The sequence below is a fragment of the Lissotriton helveticus genome, chromosome 7 (genome assembly GCF_964261635.1).
Source record: "Lissotriton helveticus chromosome 7, aLisHel1.1, whole genome shotgun sequence".
Lineage (NCBI taxonomy): Eukaryota > Metazoa > Chordata > Amphibia > Caudata > Salamandridae > Lissotriton > Lissotriton helveticus.
In genome coordinates this window covers 967,802,092-967,824,423 of record NC_136068.1, presented here as the reverse complement: position 1 = coordinate 967,824,423, position 22,332 = coordinate 967,802,092, and the positions used below count along the sequence as shown (strand labels likewise).

The 22,332-nt window shown below is 44.6% G+C and overlaps 1 protein-coding gene across 1 annotated transcript in view; it reads left to right on the top strand.

The window, feature by feature from the left end:
* The window catches only part of MGAT4B (alpha-1,3-mannosyl-glycoprotein 4-beta-N-acetylglucosaminyltransferase B), a 1,462,166-nt gene that overhangs the window by 551,821 nt on the left and 888,013 nt on the right, over nucleotides 1-22,332 (top strand). The window contains exon 5 of the mRNA XM_078653536.1: nucleotides 938-984. Coding sequence (XP_078509662.1) covers nucleotides 938-984 — 47 coding nt within the window. The remainder of the gene's footprint in view (nucleotides 1-937; nucleotides 985-22,332) is intronic.

Below are 22,332 nucleotides of genomic sequence, written 5' to 3'. Positions count from 1 at the left end.
GGGGAGACGGGCTCACGGACAGCGGGAGGGGGGACGGGCACACAGACAGCGGGAGGGGGGCGGGAACGGGCTCACGGACAGCGGGAGGGGGGTGGGAACGGGCTCACGGACAGCGGGAGGGGGGGGCGGGAACGGGATAAAAAAACTAGTAAAATATGCCGCTTACCTGCTAGCAACTCAAGAAAAGTGAAATCGCGCAGCCCACCCCTGCAAAGCACACGTTGGAACTGAAACAAACATGCCGAGACGAAAAAAAAAAATAACATCCGCCCACAGCCTGAATGACGTCACAAAGGGGCGGGATGAGAAAAATTTGACGGAACGCTCACGAATCGCCTCGCACAAGGACGGACGCCTCTCTCTTCCAATGGCTAGCCTCCATTTATGGAGCTAGCCAATGGAAGACCGAGGCAGAACAAAGCCACATACTATTCTCAAAAGATTTCGCCTGCGCGAACGCTGCTGCGCAGCGGATCACCAGGCGAAACCTAAAAAAACCTTAGCTGTCGATGTAAAACAGGTTAGGAAAATATATTCCCAACTAGTAGCTGAATGGCACAATATAAAATCAGAAACCCTGGCTTTTTTTACTGTCTTCCCTGCTTGACAAAACTATTTGATATTCGGCAAAAAACGTCACTTTTAATAAATGCCGCTCAAAGCAGTAATAGATTGTGATGTACTAAGTTGAAACGCTTCTGCAATTTAAAGAAATACAAGCTTTGTAAATGTTGAAAAGTCTTCATATATAGTATGCTATTTGGTGCACAGTTTATGTACCAAACATTTTCAGATCTCGGCTTGTGCATGGGCTTTTGTAGACTTGCCAGACCACCGGCTCTGCCCTGACTCAGCTTGCCTTGTTAATTTGTTGGGTCGCCCACTTTTATTCTCATCGTCCTAAAGTGATTTAAATTTTTGTCTTTTTCTTTCACAGACGGATGCACAGTATGCCAGTCTTGTAGCGGAAAACCTCAAAAACATGTGAGCCTGCATTTGTTGCTTAGTCTTTCGCAAAGTTTTTTTGTGGCTGACCTGTTGTGTGGTTGGTGCTTGTAGAAACTTTGAGTGTATGCATGTACATACTTACCTATGGATGTGTACAGGAAGAGGATGTGAACTTAGTCAGAGATGCCAGCTTTTAGAACGGGGGATCCAGGTTTGAGTTTTGGCGTCGACCCACAGCCATGTGATTTTTGGGCAAATTATGTAATCTCCCTGTACCTTAAAAGAATAAACCGTACCTTGTGTCAATAGCCTTGGGCTGAGTTTGTGCTATATAAACTGAAAACAAGTGTATTCATTTACATATATATTTTTTCACTGAAACAACCAAAGGTTACAAGGACATTATAGGTGTCATCAGTGATGTTACCGATCATGTCATGAGTGATGTAATATGTTAAGGTCATAAGCAGTGTAATGCAGGGGCGTAAGTTATAGTTAGCTCAGCTAACTAGAACTGCTGAATTTCTCTGGTTTTGTATGACTGAAATGTGAGCCTAACTATAACGTCCCTGTAACCTTTGTTTTGATTTCCTAACTAGAACGAACCTTTAACCTTTGTTTTTTTCAGTGAATCTCTAAGTTTTTTTGCATTTTATTTCCTAACTATAACATACCTGTAACCTTTGGGTTTTGTCAGTGAATTTCAACAGTTGTTAACATTGTATTTCTTAACTGTGGAGGTCTAATTTCTTAGAAATGAGCATCATGCCAGAATGAATCCTGCCCTGCGTATTCATCAAAGAAGAGACCAGTGTTTTATCTCTAGCAACATTGTGTTGTCCTCCTTGAGATGTTGTTACAAGATTGGTTGGGATTAACGTAACCCTGTCTCTGCACAGATGTGTTGCACTCAGTCACAGTGTACCTATTCTTTTCCCGTCTGTTACATGAATGCTGCTCTGATTGTACGGTTTTACTGAATGATGTGCAAAGCAAACAAAAAACAAAAAAGTTAAAAAAAAATGATTTAAACAAATATAAACAAGCATTAGAAATGCAATCGGGCTCGGATTTATTTGAGTTTGAGCTAATGGCATTGTAAATGCCAATGTATTGTTGCTATGTGTTATGGAGTGTGTTCATGTGGTGTGTACTGCCAGTGATCTCCTTGTGAGTGTGAGAATATTGCACCGTTACTGCCTGTGATGTCCTTCTTGTAAGTGTGAGAAGCTTGCACCTCTGCTGCCTGTGGTCTCCTTGTGAGTGTAAGAAGCTTGCACTGCTGCTGCCTGTGATGTCGGTCTTGTGAGTGTGAGAAACTTGCACCGCTGCTCTTTGTGATGTCCTTCTTGTGAGTGGGAGAAGCTTGCACCTCAGCTGCCTGTGGTCTCCTTGTGAGTGTAAGAAGCTTGCACAGCTGCTGCCTGTGATGTTCTACTCACTACTCTACTCTACTCACTACTCTACTCTACTCACTACTCTACTCACTACTCTACTCTACTCACTACTCTACACTCACTACTCACTACTCTACTCACTACTCTACTCACTACTCTACTCACTACTCACTACTCTGCACTCACTACTCACTACTCTACTAACTACTCAACTCACTACTCACTACTCTACTCACTACTCTACTCACTACTCTACTCACTACTCTACTCACTACTCTACTCACTACTCTACTCACTACTCTGCACTCACTACTCACTACTCTGCACCCACTACTCACTGCTCTACTCACTACTCTACTCACTACTCACTACTCTACTCACTACTCTACTCACTACTCTACTCACTACTCTACTCACTACTCTACTCACTACTTTACTCACTACTCTACTCACTACTCTACACTCTACTCACTACTCTACTCACTACTCTGCACTCACTACTCTACTCACTAATCTACTCACTACTCTACTCACTACTAATGTAGTGTAGTTCCTATCTTCCCAATAGGCTCTGCGCATTGGAATAATACCTACAGCAGTAAAGGCCTAGGCCAGACGTTAACTAGGTCTACTACTGTCGATACTAGACTTAAGTTTTGGGTTTGCCAGCGTAGCTCAGAGTTCGCTAGAAACTTTCTCGAATGTTCAGGAAAGAATTAACTCCCCTGATTAGACAAGAAGGGATTTAGTTTCTGACAACCATAGAACATGACAACTTTGCTCTCCCCTAATCAAGAGTGTATCTCCAGAGTCGTGTGAGCACAAGGCAATTATTTTACTCAGTCAGTACGTGCATTCTTAGTCTCATCAGATTGTAGAGAAAAGGAAGAGACGGGCGTGTTCAATAAAAAGGTGTTATTTATTGATCAGTCTCTTTTCTCGTACAAGAGAAATGGATCGATATTATTGCAATACTTATAGTTAAGTAAAGTGCATACATTAAAAGCAATAGTATAAAATAATACTGTAAAAACATTGATATGGTTTCTGAGCCATATGATGTTTAAAATGATTAAAATATATTTACATACACATATACATTTGACTAAACGTACTCAACTGGTGTTTCTAAATACGCCTACCCCGTGTACCTGACCTAAGTCTAATGCGTGGGCGGGAATAGAAAGTTACAGTTTAAGTTAAGTTTGTTTTTGCCAAGTGAATAACTAAAGAATTCTCTGTGAGGGGTTATTCAGTTCTGTACCTGGAAGTTAGGATGAATGAGGAATGGTATCTCTTTCTCTGCTCTCGATATTCCAGGCTGCCTGCGAGGGCTGCCCGAAAGCGCCGGTGCTGGGTCTCTCGGCAAGAGATAGCAGCGCGTCTCTCAGCGCGTCAGGAAGGCGGGGCTGCTGCCAGCGGGGTCTGCTCTGCTTCTGGGCTTCGGCAAGTATGGCTGCTCCGTCTTGTCACCACGCGTGTGTTTGCATAGGGCAAGATCGGCAATATTTATACCTTAAAGGTGCCGAGATTGACGTAAGGATGGACATAGATGCGTCAATAAAGATGTCATACGACTTGCTCGTTAGCACATTCTTTTACTGAAGTTCTCTGTGAAATCAAAACAATGGCCGCACGGATTTTCCAGGTTGTCATAGGTTTGATTTGTTATGAGAACGTCTTATGCCTTATCAGGGGCTGGAGGAATGTCGCTTGTCTAATTAGATCTCAAGCGTTATGACCTAATCAGATAACACGTTCCTGTGCCGTAGTGTGACTGCGTCAGATAACGGTATCTGCATCATGGGGGCTTTTCTTGCCTCATGGGCTGACTGTTAGTTAACTTGATAGTTAGTTTAACCAGAATAGGGTCAGGAATAGGGGGATCGATTCAGAACCTATAGGAATACATGACACCCACTCCACGCTAACTATGGTCATATTTACTAATCTATGCATAGTATAACATAGTACAACATACTATAGAGTATAGTGTATACCTCACCACCCCAAAATACATAAATGCATTTTGAAATTTTCAAATATACTGAAAAATTGCAGTCATATATATTGTATGCACTTAAGCTATGAATTAAACGCTAAAGTAAACACGCATTTGTAGACAATATTGCTTATATGGTATATGAGAAATACACATGAAATGGCTCTTAATATGGCTATACAGAAAGAAAGTTCGAGACCATTTCATCACATAATAAAATATTTGTGAACATACCAGCGGGCAACTAAAGTTTATAAAGTATCTAAAAATAGAAATCTTAGTTCTCTAGGAATAGTTTCTTACTTTAAGCAGAAGATAAGTGTCCCGAAAATTTTGTAAAAAATAATTTGGGAGTGGAGAAGCGTGGCTCAGTGGTTAGAGGCGGCAGACCCGGAAGCTGAGATCGGCCGTGGACCAGGGTTCGATTCCCCGCCCCGGCGGGTCTCGGGCTCAAAAATTCCACGGACTCGACAATTCTCGCTCCGGTGCCTACTCGACTCACTGGGTCACACTCTGCGACTCTGGGCAATAGCTTGCTTAATCTCCACTACGGCCCCTCGCGGCGGGATGCCTGGCTTTCACCTTGTGGATACCCTGCAGGGGTATCTCACAGGGGAATACCAGGACGGGTTCCCTAAGCAAGCGCCTTGAGACCCCAGGGTGATTCGTGCGCTATATAAATCGAAATACATTTACATTTACATTTATGGCTATACAGAAAGAAAGTTCGAGACCATTTCATCACATAATAAAATATTTGTGAACATACCAGCGGGCAACTAAAGTTTATAAAGTATCTAAAAATAGAAATCTTAGTTCTCTAGGAATAGTTTCTTACTTTAAGCAGAAGATAAGTGTCCCGAAAATTTTGTAAAAAATAATTTGGGGCTGCTAAAAAATTGTTGTCCGTGAACTGGTGGGAAAAATTGTTCATGTGACTTTATTTTTAAAGTTGAAGGCCGAATTCAGGGAACGCCGTGTGCGAGCTTGCTCAAAAGTCTCTATTTCTGTTCTGGAGAGAACATCATATCATTAAGGCTTTCGAAAAAACTGTCAACAGCTTCATGGGAAAGTTCCACTAAGTCGGAAATAGGTGTAACCATGCATTTGTGCGCATGATTGTCTCCATTGACATTCTGATTCGCATTGCTGACAGGAGGTCGTACCTGATCAATGCTGCTTTCATCTTGAACTTCACTACTCTTCAATCGTAGTGGTGAAGATTCCACGAATGCCGTCATCAGGATTGGCAGCCTTTGAGGGCAGCACAAAGCGTGAACCTTGGTAGGAACCACAATGTATCTGCATCCACTGGCGCATCCGATTGTAGCGTCAGACAGGTGTCTAACACGCATTCTTCTCCGCATAGCAGACATCTCAATACAGGTAAAACACATCTTTGCCACATTGGTCGAAATGATAGAAACCAAGTCATGTTCAGGTCTCTAAGCCGGGATAGTCCCAGGATTTTTGATATCCGGTCCCGGTATCCAATGGCTAGGATTGTATCTTCCATTGTCGCGAGAGTTTGATCTGTGACATGGGTTGCCATAACGAAAAATAAGGACTAAGAATAGGATTCCTGCAATTAGTCCCAGTATCAGGGGAAGTCCGCCAAAAATCGAATGGACGAAATCTGGAAAAATACCCAGTATGGCTTTGAATGGTGTTAATGCCATCGAAAATACTGTCTTAAATACCTTTGAGACCCCAGTGGTATCAGAAATATTTAAGAATTCGCTCAGGTTTTCCGCGAAATGTACGGGGGAATTAGTCGATAATAATGTATGTATCTCTGCAGTCGTCCTTGCGACTTGTAGATCATACGTTTCTTTTGATGACGTGAGCCTTGTAGGCGTCTGAAGAAGCACTGTTTTCATTCTGCTTAAAGTATCTATTCGAATAGAAGTAATTTTCAAACTGGGCCATGCCCTTGCCTCCCTGTCTGGAAAGGAGCTGGGGAACAAAGAACGTCCACAGCACTTGACCTTCGCAGTCGTAGTGACTAGATAAGGAGTCCCGGGCATAAGACTACAACATTTGCGGTCTACAATAAGAATGTAACTCCCATTATAGAGTCTTTGAAAGAATGGTTCTATTTCGGTTGCAGGTGCGCCTTGCTGGTGACATGAAAGGTTGTATGAATTCCCTTCACAGGCTCCATGCAAACTAATTCCGTTACACAGAAGCGTGCCGCTTAGAGACATAGCACAATTGTTGCCACTAAGAAACACTTTCTGTCCTTTATTACTGACACATGCATGCGAATAGGGCAGGTTCCAAGTTGTTTTAAGGTACCCCTTTCCCAATTTCTCGTACATGCCAGCCTGTATATATTTTTGGCAGTATTGAAACCTGAAGGTTGAGATTGGAATATTTATGATTCCGTGGATTATCCATTCACTGACAGGTCGTTCTGACATTGTCATTGGTAATCTTTCTAGTTTTTCAATGCTCAAGATTGTATAATCAGCACCCTTTTGCGCCATACCGATTTGTCTATCAGTAAGGTTAAAGATTTGGAATAGTGACGTTGTGTTGATTAAACGCCAAGGCACATAGCCTGAACGCAGATTTTGTAACGTCCAGCCAAGCTGTACAATAGAACGCAATTGTGACTGACCATGTTGTAATAACAGTAAGTCTTGCGATAATATATCGATTGCTGACGACACAATGCTGTCCAAAGAAAAAATTCTGGAGGACAGAGTCATTAACCCATTGTCCACTACAGAAAGTGATTTTTCCAAATTAATACGGTCAATTTCCCGTATTCTCTCTGCTGTTTCAATTTGAGTAACCTTCCAGGCCTCATTGTATGCTGCATATACAGAGGCTGCTATGAAACGCTTTTGACGCTGTTTGCGTGGTCCCAAAATGAAATCACGCAAGTCAGCACCATCAGTAAGTAAAGTTAGGTGTTGCTTAATTTCAGGCAGTGTGGAAGTTTGTAGCCACTGAAGGCATAATTTGCCCACACTGTAGGTTGTTATTATCCCTGGGTGATGTCTTTGGGGATATCTAGGGTCTGGCCTGGTCATTTTGAACCCCTGTGTTTTATTCAGGAATCTGTCTTGACAGTTATTTGTATCTGTGGGCCAGATCAACCATTGTTTCCAATTAGGATGTGTTCTGTTTTGGTTTAATATATGGTTTACGTCTATCTCTTCATCCGTATTAGAGCTATTGCTAAACATTGTTGGCTTTGGAATAGACGGTTTATTTAAATCTTTGATTTTGGCTAGGCCAAGACAGGTGGTTTGTTGAACAGTGTCATTTAAAAATATCATTTGTTCTGGGATCATGCAAGCTCTAAACAAAGCTTCTAAACCCTGTACTTGCCATTCTTTTGTACCCCAAACACTTTTCAAATCAACATTTTTGTCCCAATAATTAAATCCTAAAGTATTCATTTCCTCGAAGAATGAATCTGAATATATCAACTTTGTGTTGGTTATCATGGTTTTCATCCCTGTCTTGTTTGACAATTTATAATAAAATGTTTCAGCATTACTTGTGTTAAAACCTGAAAAATATGAATATTTGTCGTAAACAGTTCTTGAGCTCCCTTTTGGAGGTGTTGCACAATGTTCCCATTGATTATAATTTAAAACATTTCTAGGTTGTGCAGATTTATGTAAAAAGTGATTACCATAGTGGTTATAGCAATACATACTGTCATAATTTGTAGAACCTTGCAAATAATCATGTTTTGTAAATTTAGCAGACATTACTAAGTCAGACATCATGTTATTAATGCTTTCGAAGTCCCAATCATCAGCAAATGAGTTTGGTTTTGCAAAGTCACTCAAGGAGATCTTGATTTGGTGTGGGTATTTCAGGATCTCGACCGGACCATAAATTTCATAGTCCGTGTTGTCCCAGGCTACCCCACCAGGTATAGGATTGGCTGTGAAGTTGGCTGAAGAAAGTTCTCTTTTCTCGACGTGTGAAGATGTGTGTGGTTTGAGGACCAAGTTGATGTTCTGACTTGCTGTGTCCATTTTAGCATATTTCCCCTCAATGAAGCGTCCCAAAGTTAATACCATGATGAGCCAAAGTATGAGGATAAATGCACCAAAACCCACCCAAAATTCAATCCATGGAGAAATCAGATCTGTTTCTTTCAGTTGGTTCAAAAGTTCCTTAGCTTTGTCTTTAAAGGATTTTGATGATGGCTGTGTCTTTGATTCACTGAGGCTTTCAGCGGAATCATCGAAGTTGATGAAGTAGCCGGATGCAGTTCTGTCAATTGTTCCAATTGCTTCAGGATTTTTGTTTCTTGCATTTTCAGTTGGTACTTCATTATAGATTGGTGTGTCTCTGCTAAATGTTTTTATTTGGGTTTTCAGAGGTCTGAGTTCTATTGCATTGTTGCATAGTCCTTGTTGTTCTTCTGTAGGCGTTTCGAATGTGATGAGCCTCTTTGTTAGGACCTCTGTACTTGTAGCAAACCTTGGTGTTCTGCTACTTATTGGGAGTCCACTTGGCCTACTGTTTGTTATCGGCCACATGTTGTGGTTTTACCAGGTCGATGGATACAACTCGGTTCTCCTTTTTACCAGCAAGTGGCGGTAGTACAACTGATCTTGTCCCGTTGACAGACAACACAGGAACTGCTTTTCTGTAAGAAGGCCCAAATTCCTTCTTTACCGCGATCTTCTCCCTGACTAGATCCCCGACTTTTGGAATCCAGACAGGTCTTGCTGGGACAGGTGGTGATTCTTTAGTGGTTGTTGGCTGTTGTTTCAACTGTATGTTGCTCAGGTCTTTTCTTGTTTTGTTTAAGTCCTGCAAAATAGCCAAACGGTCTTTGACATCAAAGCTTTTTTCTTTAACCACTGAAGTCTGACTGTCGAGGTCAGAGATAATCATTCTAGTTCCAAATAATAATTAGTACGGACTGAATCCCTTCAGAGAATTTCTTGGCAAGTTATTTAGACTACGTTGGACACTTATTAGATGTTTGACCCACCCAGCTCCCGAACCTAATATCCTTTCCATTATAGATTGCTTTCTGCCTTGGTCTTTTCTTTACACCATCCCGTACCCTCAGGAAGGAAGTGAGAAGATTCCCGCTGGGCTGTGCTCATTTGGCCATGTTTCCCCCCCGGCCGGAGGGCTAGAGTGAAGACTATGGTCAAACGTAACATGCTCTTAGCGTATATGCCATTTAGACTCGCAAATCTTTGTATAACAGTCCGGACGTCAGCCGAGTGCTGGTGATCTACATTATAAGTGGAAACTAGCCTGTATATGTTAATCGCAAGCCCTGCTTTTTATTGGTCATATTATCTGCCTTGATACGACGAGGTATTAAACTGTTTCTCTCCCCACTGCGATCTCTGTTGCAGTTTGGGCAGTTTTTTACAAACATGGTGTAATGCAGGCTCATGCCTGGCCACCAGTACCGTGATTGTAATTCTTCCAGAGAATCTTTCAGTTTGAGGTGTCTGAGACCCTCGCCCATGTGTGCGTCTGCGATTAACAAGCTTCTCCTGTCCATGTTTGGAATCACTCTATCCCCCACTCCAGGGATTCGAGCAAAAGGGACGGAGTTTGCATCGATTATGTATGTATAATTGAGTGGATAGTTGATCGGTAACGCTGAGCAGTCGCCTTTTGATGACGTTTTCACCGCCAGCATTGTTTCACCGTCAATGTATTTTAATGTACGCTTTTTTCGATCTACGGGAGCCGGTATAGTGGCTGCCGCTGCGGCTGTTTCAGCCAATGAATTCCCTACAACGTGAACGCCATCACGCTGATGACTCAGTGAGTGTGTCACGTGAGTCTTTGGTAGTTCTTTTTGTAAAAGAGCTATTTGTTCCCAGAGCAATTTCTGCTTTATTGGTGCATCTGTGTCATCTTTGTAACCGTTCTGAATCCATGTCTGCAAATCCTTGTTATATGCTTTGACGCAGTAATATGAATCTGACACTATAAGTGTCGGGAATTCGCGATCCGCATTATCCAGCGCCATTTTTAATGCTATTATTTCAGTTTGTAGTTCTGAATTAGTTTCAACTGAGTGTGTTTTTGTTAATAGAGGTCTTAATTTACCTCCGCGCCACACTTCTTTTGTAATCTCACATGTGGGGTTGTATGCATGTTCTCCCCAAACGGAGGGTTGAGCATGTCCGTCTGTATAGATTACACAGGCGTAATGTCGTAGAGGCAGAATGTCGATTGGTAGAGGATACGTCTTTTCATATTTTAGATTTTTTAATTCTTCTAGTTCTTTAGAAAATTGTCAACCAGGCTATACTTGATAATTCATATCCTACGTATAAGACCGTTAAATGGGCAATTCTGGATTTTTTAAAGTTGAATTTGTTTTAGCACATCTGGTATTACCGACATGGATGGAACACCGTGCGTTTTTGTGTAGATTGAAGCAAAGACTGTACCCCAAGTGTCACAGTCCTCTATGTGTGGTGCGATTCCCATTGGGAGACATATAGTCAGAATCCTGTGTTTTTCTAGCGGGGTGGTGTCAGGAAACACCGCCTCTATTTGGGTGATTTTCTGTGCCAACCAGAATGGTATCTGTTCCCGTTTAGCCGGAACTTTACCTAGGCAGGATTGGATGTTCTGTGGTGTGATTTTATTTGTGTTCCCCTGGTGAGGGGTCAGCTGTGGAAGTTTAATCGCTGGCTGAATTGTTGAAGTCCGCATTACATACTGGACTAATTGTCTATGAATTTTTAGTAATTGTTTTAGCTGTATTAACAGCTCTCCAGTAGACATTCCTTCGATGTCTGGGTGTGGTGTGTATCCGGCTAAGACCGGCCACATTGCTCCTGGTCTACCTAAAGGACCGAGCCTGGTGATGTGATTGTTATGTATTAGGGCGCCATCAAATAAGAGCAAATGCTCTTGGAATTTGAGTGGTACTTCCACCTCCTCGAAAGGAGTGTAAATGTCGGGTGGAACCTCTATTTTGTAATAGTGGAAGTACTTTGTTACAGCATTTGCTGCTGGAAAATGTATCCATGTATAGTATACCTCTGTCTGCCGATATTCGTGTGCCTCAATTACGAATATGACTGTGCCACCTCTAGGTGTCAGTCCGTTTTCTATAAGTTTTAAGGTTATAGATTTCCTTTTGCTGACCGGAATCAGTATTATATCCGCGTCTGCATCCTTTAGTGCAGTATCTGCTGCTGCTATTTCAGCTGCTAATCTAACTGCCTCTCTTTCTTCATCACTTTCTGACATTTTACTGTCAGGATGGTTATTTTGTTTGTTTGCAGATCAGGTTTCTTATGGAACAAAGATTAGATGCATAATATTTTGGAACAGTGTATCCTTCAACGTTGACTAAACCAAGAACCTTACATAGGAGTTCCCTCCTGCGAGGTTTTGGAGGATATTACCTTTCACCCACTCCAGACGTCTTTGGAGTATTTGGGAAAAGGGGTCTGAGTGAGAAAGCACGACTGAGTTACTCTAAATGTCTTACGTTAGTTTTATCGCCCTTTCCAAACGCGTTGGGCGCCATGTAGTGTAGTTCCTATCTTCCCAATAGGCTCTGCGCATTGGAATAATACCTACAGCAGTAAAGGCCTAGGCCAGACGTTAACTAGGTCTACTACTGTCGATACTAGACTTAATTTTTGGGTTTGCCAGCGTAGCTCAGAGTTCGCTAGAAACTTTCTCGAATGTTCAGGAAAGAATTAACTCCCCTGATTAGACAAGAAGGGATTTAGTTTCTGACAACCATAGAACATGACAACTTTGCTCTCCCCTAATCAAGAGTGTATCTCCAGAGTCGTGTGAGCACAAGGCAATTATTTTACTCAGTCAGTACGTGCATTCTTAGTCTCATCAGATTGTAGAGAAAAGGAAGAGACGGGCGTGTTCAATAAAAAGGTGTTATTTATTGATCAGTCTCTTTTCTCGTACAAGAGAAATGGATCGATATTATTGCAATACTTATAGTTAAGTAAAGTGCATACATTAAAAGCAATAGTATAAAATAATACTGTAAAAACATTGATATGGTTTCTGAGCCATATGATGTTTAAAATGATTAAAATATATTTACATACACATATACATTTGACTAAACGTACTCAACTGGTGTTTCTAAATACGCCTACCCCGTGTACCTGACCTAAGTCTAATGCGTGGGCGGGAATAGAAAGTTACAGTTTAAGTTAAGTTTGTTTTTGCCAAGTGAATAACTAAAGAATTCTCTGTGAGGGGTTATTCAGTTCTGTACCTGGAAGTTAGGATGAATGAGGAATGGTATCTCTTTCTCTGCTCTCGATATTCCAGGCTGCCTGCGAGGGCTGCCCGAAAGCTCAGGTGCTGGGTCTCTCGGCAAGAGATAGCAGCGCGTCTCTCAGCGCGTCAGGAAGGCGGGGCTGCTGCCAGCGGGGTCTGCTCTGCTTCTGGGCTTCGGCAAGTATGGCTGCTCCGTCTTGTCACCACGCGTGTGTTTGCATAGGGCAAGATCGGCAATATTTATACCTTAAAGGTGCCGAGATTGACGTAAGGATGGACATAGATGCGTCAATAAAGATGTCATACGACTTGCTCGTTAGCACATTCTTTTACTGAAGTTCTCTGTGAAATCAAAACAATGGCCGCACGGATTTTCCAGGTTGTCATAGGTTTGATTTGTTATGAGAACGTCGTATGCCTTATCAGGGGCTGGAGGAATGTCGCTTGTCTAATTAGATCTCAAGCGTTATGACCTAATCAGATAACACGTTCCTGTGCCGTAGTGTGACTGCGTCAGATAACGGTATCTGCATCATGGGGGCTTTTCTTGCCTCATGGGCTGACTGTTAGTTAACTTGATAGTTAGTTTAACCAGAATAGGGTCAGGAATAGGGGGATCGATTCAGAACCTATAGGAATACATGACACTAACTACTCTAACTACTCTACTAACTACTCTACTAACTACTCTACTAACTACTCTACTAACTACTCTACTCACTACTCTACTCACTACTCTACTCACTACTCTACTCACTACTCTACTCACTACTCAACTCACTACTCTACACTCACTACTCTACTCACTACTCACTTCACTACTCACTTCACTACTCACTTCACTACTCACTACTCTACTCACTACTCTACTCACTACTCTACACTCACTACTCTACTCACTACTCACTTCACTACTCACTACACTACTCACTACTCTGCACTCACTACTCACTACTCTGCACTCACTACTCTGCACTCACTACTCTGCACTCACTACTCTGCACTCACTACTCTACTCACTACTCTACTCACTACTCTACTCACTACTCTACTCACTACTCTACTCACTACTCTACTCACTACTCTACTCACTGCTCTACTCTACTACTCTACTCTACTACTCACTACTCTACTCACTACTCACTACTCTACTCACTACTCACTTCGTGGTGACGTAGGCCGAGCCCTAATAAGAGCTCGGAGCTCCGCCCCACTTCGTGGTGACGTAGGCCGAGCCCTAAAAAAGTACTATGACACTGTAAACACTGACCGGGTCATTTTTCCCTTTACTTTTAGCCATTTTGCCAGCAGACCTCACTGCTATGCAGCATGTCTTAACCGCATGCGTGCGGGCGGAATTCCGCTCGTAGGCTGACTTTTTTAAAAGCGCACTTTACGTGACGAGCTGGGCTCGTCATGAGCGTGCGAGGAGGCTACCTCATGACGAGCCCAGCTCGTCATCAGCGTCGAAGGGGTTAAAGTAAAAAACACTATGACGCAGTCAACACTGGCCATTTCATATTTGATTTTTTTATTGACTTTTAGGCACGTTGCGCAGAATGTTCTAATATAGATCTAGATGCCTCGTGTAATAGTCGTCTCTAAGACCCTAACTCGGGAGAGGGGCTTTGACATGCTATATAATGCTAGCAAGCGGGCCATCTGTAACCGCACACCACCCAAGTCTTTCAAGCGTCTGAGCTTCTGTGTGCAATTTTAGAGGTAAGACTGAGGGAGTGTACCTGGTACTTCCTGGATAGGATGTCCGTAGTTGAGCAGTACGCAGTTGAAATGTGTGCCCTCTGCCTTGTGTGAATTGAAAGTTCTTAATTATGTTCCTGTGTTAACGTGTTAATGTGAGCAGTCACATCCTGTGTAAGCGGACCTTTGAAAAAAAGCAGCTTGCGTACTAAAGAGTAATTATGCGGAGAGAAATGATTTGGAACTAACGTAAAGTGCTCTTGCCTCGTGCGAAGACGAACACTACTCGCATTCCCTTCTTTCTCCGACAGCTGGTGTGAGCGGCCTCGTGCACCTTTCTGCAGTCCCAGCAGAACTAGCCAACCCCTCCGTGTCCTCACAGCCCATACTAACAAACCACTTGTACGTTTGGCATGTCGCTCGTGCTTACTGTCCGGTTTCCTGACTTCAGGAATGTAGAAGTAGCAGATGTCTGCTGTGTTGTAAATGTGGCATGGAGTCATCGTGCTCAGCTCTCGGCCTCGCACGCGCGCCACTGCAGGCATATGCTTTCAATTATCTCCGCCGTGAACGCGGCACCCTGACAGCTCCTAATTAAAATGAATGGACTGCCGTGCGCGAAAGGTACATGTTACACGCGCGCCTAATACATGCAAGCAAGGCTGAATGGTGAACGCGCAACCACCATCTGGATTGCATTACACGGGCACTCTGACAGCTTCTAATTAAGATTAATATTCTGACGTGCGCATAACCGCACACAATATGCCATGAAAATGAAAAACATGGCGGACGAAAAGTAAATATAGCCTATCACGTCAAGGCTACTAAATAGACACCACAGCAAAGACGAATAACTAGGCAGATGCCATAAAAAACGCTCGCGCACTAAGGAATGTTGCAGCCCGGACCCCTAAAGAAACGTTTTTTTCTTTTTTCTTTAACATTAGGATCTCGGAGCTCCGGCTCGAGCCCTAAAAAGAAGAGGCCTCTGTTTTGTGCAACACCTCTACCCAACTAAAATATCTCCAGTGACCTTGTGGTGTGTAACTTTACCAATGTGATTGTTTCTCTAGCGTCTTCAACAAATAACTTTACAAGGTGGAACTACAGAGAAAACGCACTTGCTAATTTGCACTTTACAGACGTAAGTTTGCTGGAGTTGTGGGCTATTTTCTTTAATAGGGGATGGTAGTACCCCTGCCCTGGGCCGATTTCTCCCCAGGGGACCCTATCCCCCGGGGCTCGGCATTTTATTTTTAATAGGTGAGGGGGTCACTGCCCCCCTTTCCCGGGTGATTTCGGCCCTGGGGACCCCATCGCCTGGGGCCAGGCCATTCCCATGCCCTGGGGCCCAGCCATGGGTTTCTGAACTGGGACTGCAGGGGGAGCCTGAAGATCCCCACAGCCCCTGCTGGCTCACCGCCTTCTGCCTGAGCCGGCATTGCTTTCACACACAGTGAGCTGCTAAATATGCAGCTCCCTGTGTGTGAAAGCAATTTGGCGGTTTCCCTGCTCGCTTGACAGGCAGGGAAACCGATTAAATCTCCGCTTTCAAACTCTTTTGGCCAAAGGAGCCATCAAGAGGATACCTGCATCAGAAGTATGTAGTGGTTGCTATTCCAGCTACTTTCTGGTGCTGAAAAAGGACAAAACCGTCCTCCCTTTCCTAGAACTGTGCCCTCTAAATGCCTTCCTACAAAAGCAGAAACTCTTTTTGCTCACCATGGTCCATGTCTGGTCTATCCTGGAGATTACATGGTAGTGTTAGACCTCCAGGATGCACTTTTCCACCTTCCCATCCTGCAATTCACTGTTTGCAGTAGCAGTTACAGTTCACTGAGCTTCCATTTGGTCTCATCAATGCCCCTTGGCTGTTCACCGTAATGATTCCAGCACATCTTCGAAGGTCATGGGACCCTGTCTTCCCATACTTTGACAACTTGTGCCGAAGGCGAGTTTTCCCCAGATAGTTGTCACCCACCTCCAGACTATGGCAAAAATCCAGCATTTGCTGGGATTCACTATCAACATGCCGAAGTCATACCAGACTCCTTCTCATATGCTCCCTTTTATCTGAGCCGTTCTTGACACCGTGCAGTTCTGCACTTCCCATCAGGAGTGGAGAGTCTGGGCCATTCGGGCTATGATTTCGAAGTATCAGCCTTGGTCTTGGATATCAGTGCCGACTGACTGTGAGGCTGTTGTGTCTGATAACCTCATGCATCCTGCTGGTGAAACACGCCAGATGACTCATGCAGGCTCTGCAGTGGGACCTGAAGTCCTAGTGGCCACAGCACCAGGGAAATCTCTCCGACCTGGTCCACATTTCAGATGAGACTGCAAACGATCTGCTGGAGTGTTTGAAGAACAGCGTTTGGATCCGCAGCAGACCCTTCTCCCTTCCTTACCCAGAGCTGACAGTGGTAACCAATGCATCTCTTCTGGGTTGGGGTTGCCATCTGGCAGAGGTGGAGATCAGAGGATTCTGGTCTCCGGTGGAGTCTCTGCTCCCTTACGATCTTCTGTAGCTGAGGACCATCCACTTAAAAGTCTTCCTTCCTTCCTTCCACCCATCAGGGGAAGGCTGGTTCAGGTGTTCAGGTACAACACCACTGCCACATTGTACTTCAACAAACAGGGTGGGGTCGGGTCGAGGAACTTGTGTCGGGTGATCCTGCCCCTCTGGACATGGCTGTAATGCCTGGACATCTTCCTGATTATGCAAAACCAGGAAGGATCTCTGAATGCCATGTCAGGCTAACTCTGCCGTCCATGCCTAGCGGATAATGAATGATGTCTGCATCCAGAGGTGGTGCAATTCTTTTCCAAGAATGGAGAGAACTTTGGCTTGATCTATTCTTTGTCCTCCGGTCAGGCTGCCTCTTCGGGAGCATCTCCTGTTGCAGCAACAGGTGAGAGTCCTAGACCCGAACCTATGCTCACTCCACCTTCATACGTGGCGATTGAGTAGCTAGAGTTGAATGTTTTTAATTATCCAATCAAAATCTGTGCTGTTAATTTGGCAGTCAGCCGTCCCTTGACATGGACCATACACGTCTGCCGCTGGGACAAGTTTGTGGCTTGGTGTTCTCATGACAGATGAACCCAGTTGTTTGTTGGAGTTACATTTGTTTATATTGTCATTAGCCCAGCATGCCTTGTCCTGTACACTGTTAAAGGTTAGCTGTCTGCCATTTTACCTTTTTTGCGATTGCTGGATCAGTCTTCTGTTTCAGTCACCCATTGTGGCACGTTTTCTGAAGAGCTTACAGCATCTGCTCCCACGTACCTATTTTATTATGCCCCAAATTGGTCTTAACTTTTATCTTTTCCCCTTTTCAAACCCATGGACGGCTGTCACTTAAGGCTTCTGACACAAAAGACAGCCTTTCTAATGTCAATTACCTGGGTCAGGAAGGTGAGCGAGCTTCAGGCTCTTTCGGTTTTTCCTCCTTACAACAGTTTCCTCCCAGGCAAAATGGTTCTTCAGACCCAGGCCACCATCCTGTTGAATGTTGGCCAAAACATTATGTAGCCGACATTTTTTGCTCCACCACATCCTTCAAGGAGGATAAGAGGCTCCATTGTTTGGACCCCAAAAGACCTCCCTCCTTTTACAGCGATTGCACCAAAGAGCACCGGAAAATGATCAGCTATTCATTGGTAAGGCAGTTAAACAACAGACCATCTTCTTGTTGGGTTGTGCTCTGCCTAAGAATCTGCTACATGTTGGCTTATAAGCAGCCTCCCTAAGTCTTGTCGGCTATTCCACCAGAGCAAAATCAGCCACTGCTGTTTTTGCATGTGGAGTGCCTGTCCTGGACATCTGTTAGGCTGATGTGTGGGCATCAATCCATACATTCACTAAACCCTGTGCCTGGACAGTCGATCCATTGGGACAGCCATTTTGCACGTTTGGTCTTCTAGCAATTTTTGGTTTAAGCCAGTTTGTAGACCCCCATCAGAGGAGGATTTGCTTGAGTATCTATTCTAGGGTGAGGAGTCTGCAGTTAGAAGTCTCTGTCATAAGAACAAGTTACTTACCTTCTGCATTGCTTTTTCTAGTACAAAGTTAAATGGGACCTTCGCCAAAAAGACCATGTTAATTTCTGCACACTGGTACACATCATTCAGTAGTGGCTCTGTATTTTTGCAGCAGACATAGTCACGAAAGAAACTGACACTGATGATGGAAACACGGAGTTGCGGATGCCATCTACAGCCTGGCAAAGGTACTGCTCAAGGTTCTCTGGTTACACTCTGAAGCCTAGGAAATACTCTAAGGTGAAAAATCCGCAGCTAGTGTCCCTATCAGAAAGATCATTATCAATGGTAAGTAACTTGTTCTTTGTTGAGGGCTGCGTGCGCTTACACCTCCAATCTCCACCTGAGCCTTTGATTGGCCCTGGGGACACCATCTAACGGGGCTTAATAAGCTGCAGTGTCCCAGGGACCTAATTTCCCAGAATACTTTTGTTCCCTGCCCTGGAGAGTGAGCCCATACCCTGTGTGCATTCTCCCAGGTAAGGAACACAACTTTGCTCCTGAGTAAGCCGGAGCAGAGAAAAATGCTGCGCTCTCCTGGGCGGAAGCAAGGCAAGGAACTGGCTCCTGCAGGCATTCAAAAAGCGTGTTAGCTGGGGAGCCGACTGGGGCCTTACTGGCATTGGGGCTCCTCTGGCAGCCCCCAATTTATACAAATAAATAAAGGGGGGATAGGTGGGCACCGGGGCTTCCTAAAAGTTACCAAAAAAAAGACTGCTATGGCAAGTAGCACCCTCTATTGCCCTAGAAGATGCAGTGGGAGTGCTAACAATTTGGGGCCTGCAGAGAGTGCACCAAACACTACCTTCCTCCTCCCCTGCAACATTAAAAAAAAGTATCATTTAAATCATTTAATCCATGACCTCAATAGAGCTTTATTATTTTATTTTAAACACTCCGAGCTGTATGCCCTTGATCTGGAATGCAGGGAGCCCTGGTGGTCTGAGAAATGTAAAAGAAAAAAAGACTCAATAGATCCAAATGTCGGCAACGTAATGTTTTGGCCAACATGGAAGGGGGTCACTCCATTTGCAGGATGGAGGTCTGGGAGGAAGGTGTTGTAAGGAGGGTGACCGAAAGTTTGAAGCTTGCTCACCCTTCTAGCACAGGTAATTGACATTACAAAAGGCTGTATTAAGTGTCAGAAGCCTTAAGTGGCAGTTTTGCAGGGTGTTCAAAAGAGGAACACATAAGAAAAGTGAAGACCAAATTAAGGTCCCACTGGGACTTAATAAAAGGGGTAGGTGAGAACAGATTCCGTAAACCCTTCAGAAAACGTGTCACAATGGGTGACTGATGGTACTGATCCGGCAATCGCAAAAAAGCAAAGCAGTCAAGGTGGCTCCCTTCATCCCCTCCTTTGCTACACAGGACATTTATTCCCCCCCGAGAGGGTATCCTTTCACATCTTGTCCTGGAACATTAATTGCTTCTTGGACTGGGTGAAGCCCGCTGCAGTCCTTAACTTTGCTCACCTTAATTTCACACAGAGGATCTCCTGCTCCAAGAAACCCACCTTATAGGTAACCACTGCCCCTTCCTGGCACATAAAGGATACAATATGACCTTTCACGGGGGCTATACTATTGATCTCGTAGTGTGGCCATTCTGCTTCTGCCTTCTTTCCCTCTCTCGGTTTCCTGCGAAGCCTGCGACCCACAGGGCTCCTTTCCTGCCCTCACTGTGATGCTTGATGGACACAATATCAATCTGGTCACCTTTCTCTGCGACCTGTCCAGGAGGGCTCGGTTGAAGCTGTGGGCTCCCTTTGGGCCACCAGTAAGACCATTATACAGGTGTTTGCCAGGGGGCGTATCTGTGTACATGAGCACACCTGCTCCCTTCACATCACTTAGTTGGAGGCACATGCCCTCTGGCTAGGGAGATAAATATCAGTGGCGATACTTTCTGACAACTTAACCTTCTATATGAAGAAATTTGCCTCCAATCCCTGGTGGGCCGCGACCGCCAGGGTCTACGCCTGGGAAAACAAGAATGAGAAGCGTCTATACTGGCTAGCCTCCCACCAGCAAGTGAACAGGATTGTGCCACAATCCACGGTGAACACTGTAACTCCATCCATACCCTCCCTGAGATTACACAGCGTTTGCCCACTATTGCCATCACTTCTTCACCGCTCCCTCTGGGAGTGACACAGCCTTCGCTTCTCAGTTCCTTGAGGATGTTCCCCTCCCCCATCTCTCTCCGACCAAGGCCCGAGTGTTAGAGGAGCCATTTTCGCCCAGGGAGTTGGGGCAACCTTGTTGAAGGTGGCTCGTGGGAAGGCTCCTGGTCCTGATGGCTTTTCCACTGAATTCTACAGGGTGATTCGCGATATCCTAACCCCGTAACTTCTAGCCCTCTATAGGGAGTTTGTAGATTTGGGTGCCTTTCCCACTGAGATAGATACTTCTATGATCATGGCGATTCCCAAAGCACAGCCTCCATCTCCAATATGCGCAGATTATCGTCCAATATCCCTAATGGGGAAGTTAAGATCTTTGCAACCCTCCTGGCCACAAACTATAACAGGTTCTACGCACATTGATACATTTTGATCAGTGGGGCTTCAAGCTGACCTGTAGCACAAGAAACTGCCTCCAACAGCTTCATGTGGCCCTAGCCCGTCGTTATCTATTGCCCCCTGACTTAGCTTTGCTTTTCACTGTTTGACATGGTGGACTGGGGCTACCTTTAGCTGGTGCTGGCACGGGCTGGGATCCGACCTCGCTTCAGTGGAATTGTCAAAGCCCTTCATTACAAAACTACGGCGATGGTCCAGATCAATGGAGCCCTCTCCCACGCTTTTCCAATCGGTCGAAGGACCAGACAGGGTTGTCCTCTGTCCCCGCTCCTCTTCGCGCTTGCGATCGAGCCACTGGCTCAACTCATCTGCATTTATGCACAGGTCTACGGGTGGAGATGGAATGATGGTCATGGAGATCGTATAGCCATATATGCCAACCATGTCTTGCTTTTTTTGGCAAACTCCGCAGTGACCGGCCCTCGTTTTCTCCACCTCCTACATTTGTTTGGGGAGGCATCAGGTCTCAGGGTGAACCCCTCTAAATCAGTGCTGGTTGCCCCCTCGAAGGACTGCTTCGATTGGCAGGACACCATACCCATCCATCATTTTAACTTCAATTACTTGGGCATCTGGGTTGCACTACACCGTGAACTTACTTGGTCCCTTCACATAGAGCCCCTGACATGAAAAGCTAAAGCCAACCTTGCAAAATGGCAACCCCTCCCACTGAATCTAATGGGTTGCATAGCCCTATTTAAAAATATGATACTGCCTCGCTTTCTTTATGCCTTTCAAAACATGCTGCTCCTCATACCATGGACATGGTTTTGGTCCCTGGATGGTCTCCTTCCTGTTGCACGGCTCCAGGGCCCACCTGGCATATGCACACTGCCAACATGGCCCTTACGACAGTGGCCTAGGAATGGCCAACCTATCCCTCCGTTACTTAAATTTAGCATCTCCTAGCCATCCACGACTGGTTTAAAGGGGGATGGTCGGACCCGTCTACCAATTGTAGCTATTTGTTCTGGGATTCCATCAAATTCTACCCATGCTCTATGGCCCCCCCATTCCTAACTCCACCAAATCGGTGACAAAAACGGCACTTCAGGCTTTGAAAGTGGCTTTGCAACACTCTCATTGGTACACCAAGCTCACTCAACAAACACCTCTTTGGCATGGCACTTGGTTCAGAGGAGTGGCTTTAGACGTTGGGACCTTATTGAGATTTAATTAAAGAAACTCCAAGTCACCTATGCTTGGCCCATACACAGTTCTATAAACCACTTCAATTTAGACGCCCTTCATTCTCATGTCCCGCACACAGACTCCCTTCCCGAGCTTAGGCTCATAGGAGGCCAAACTTCTGATAGGAGATTTGGGCAAAGGCGTAGTTTTCCAAATATATTGTTCTGTGGTTAATACCCCAGGCTCTCTGGACCAACTCACAGCCCGATTGGAGGGTTGTTTGAGACCTC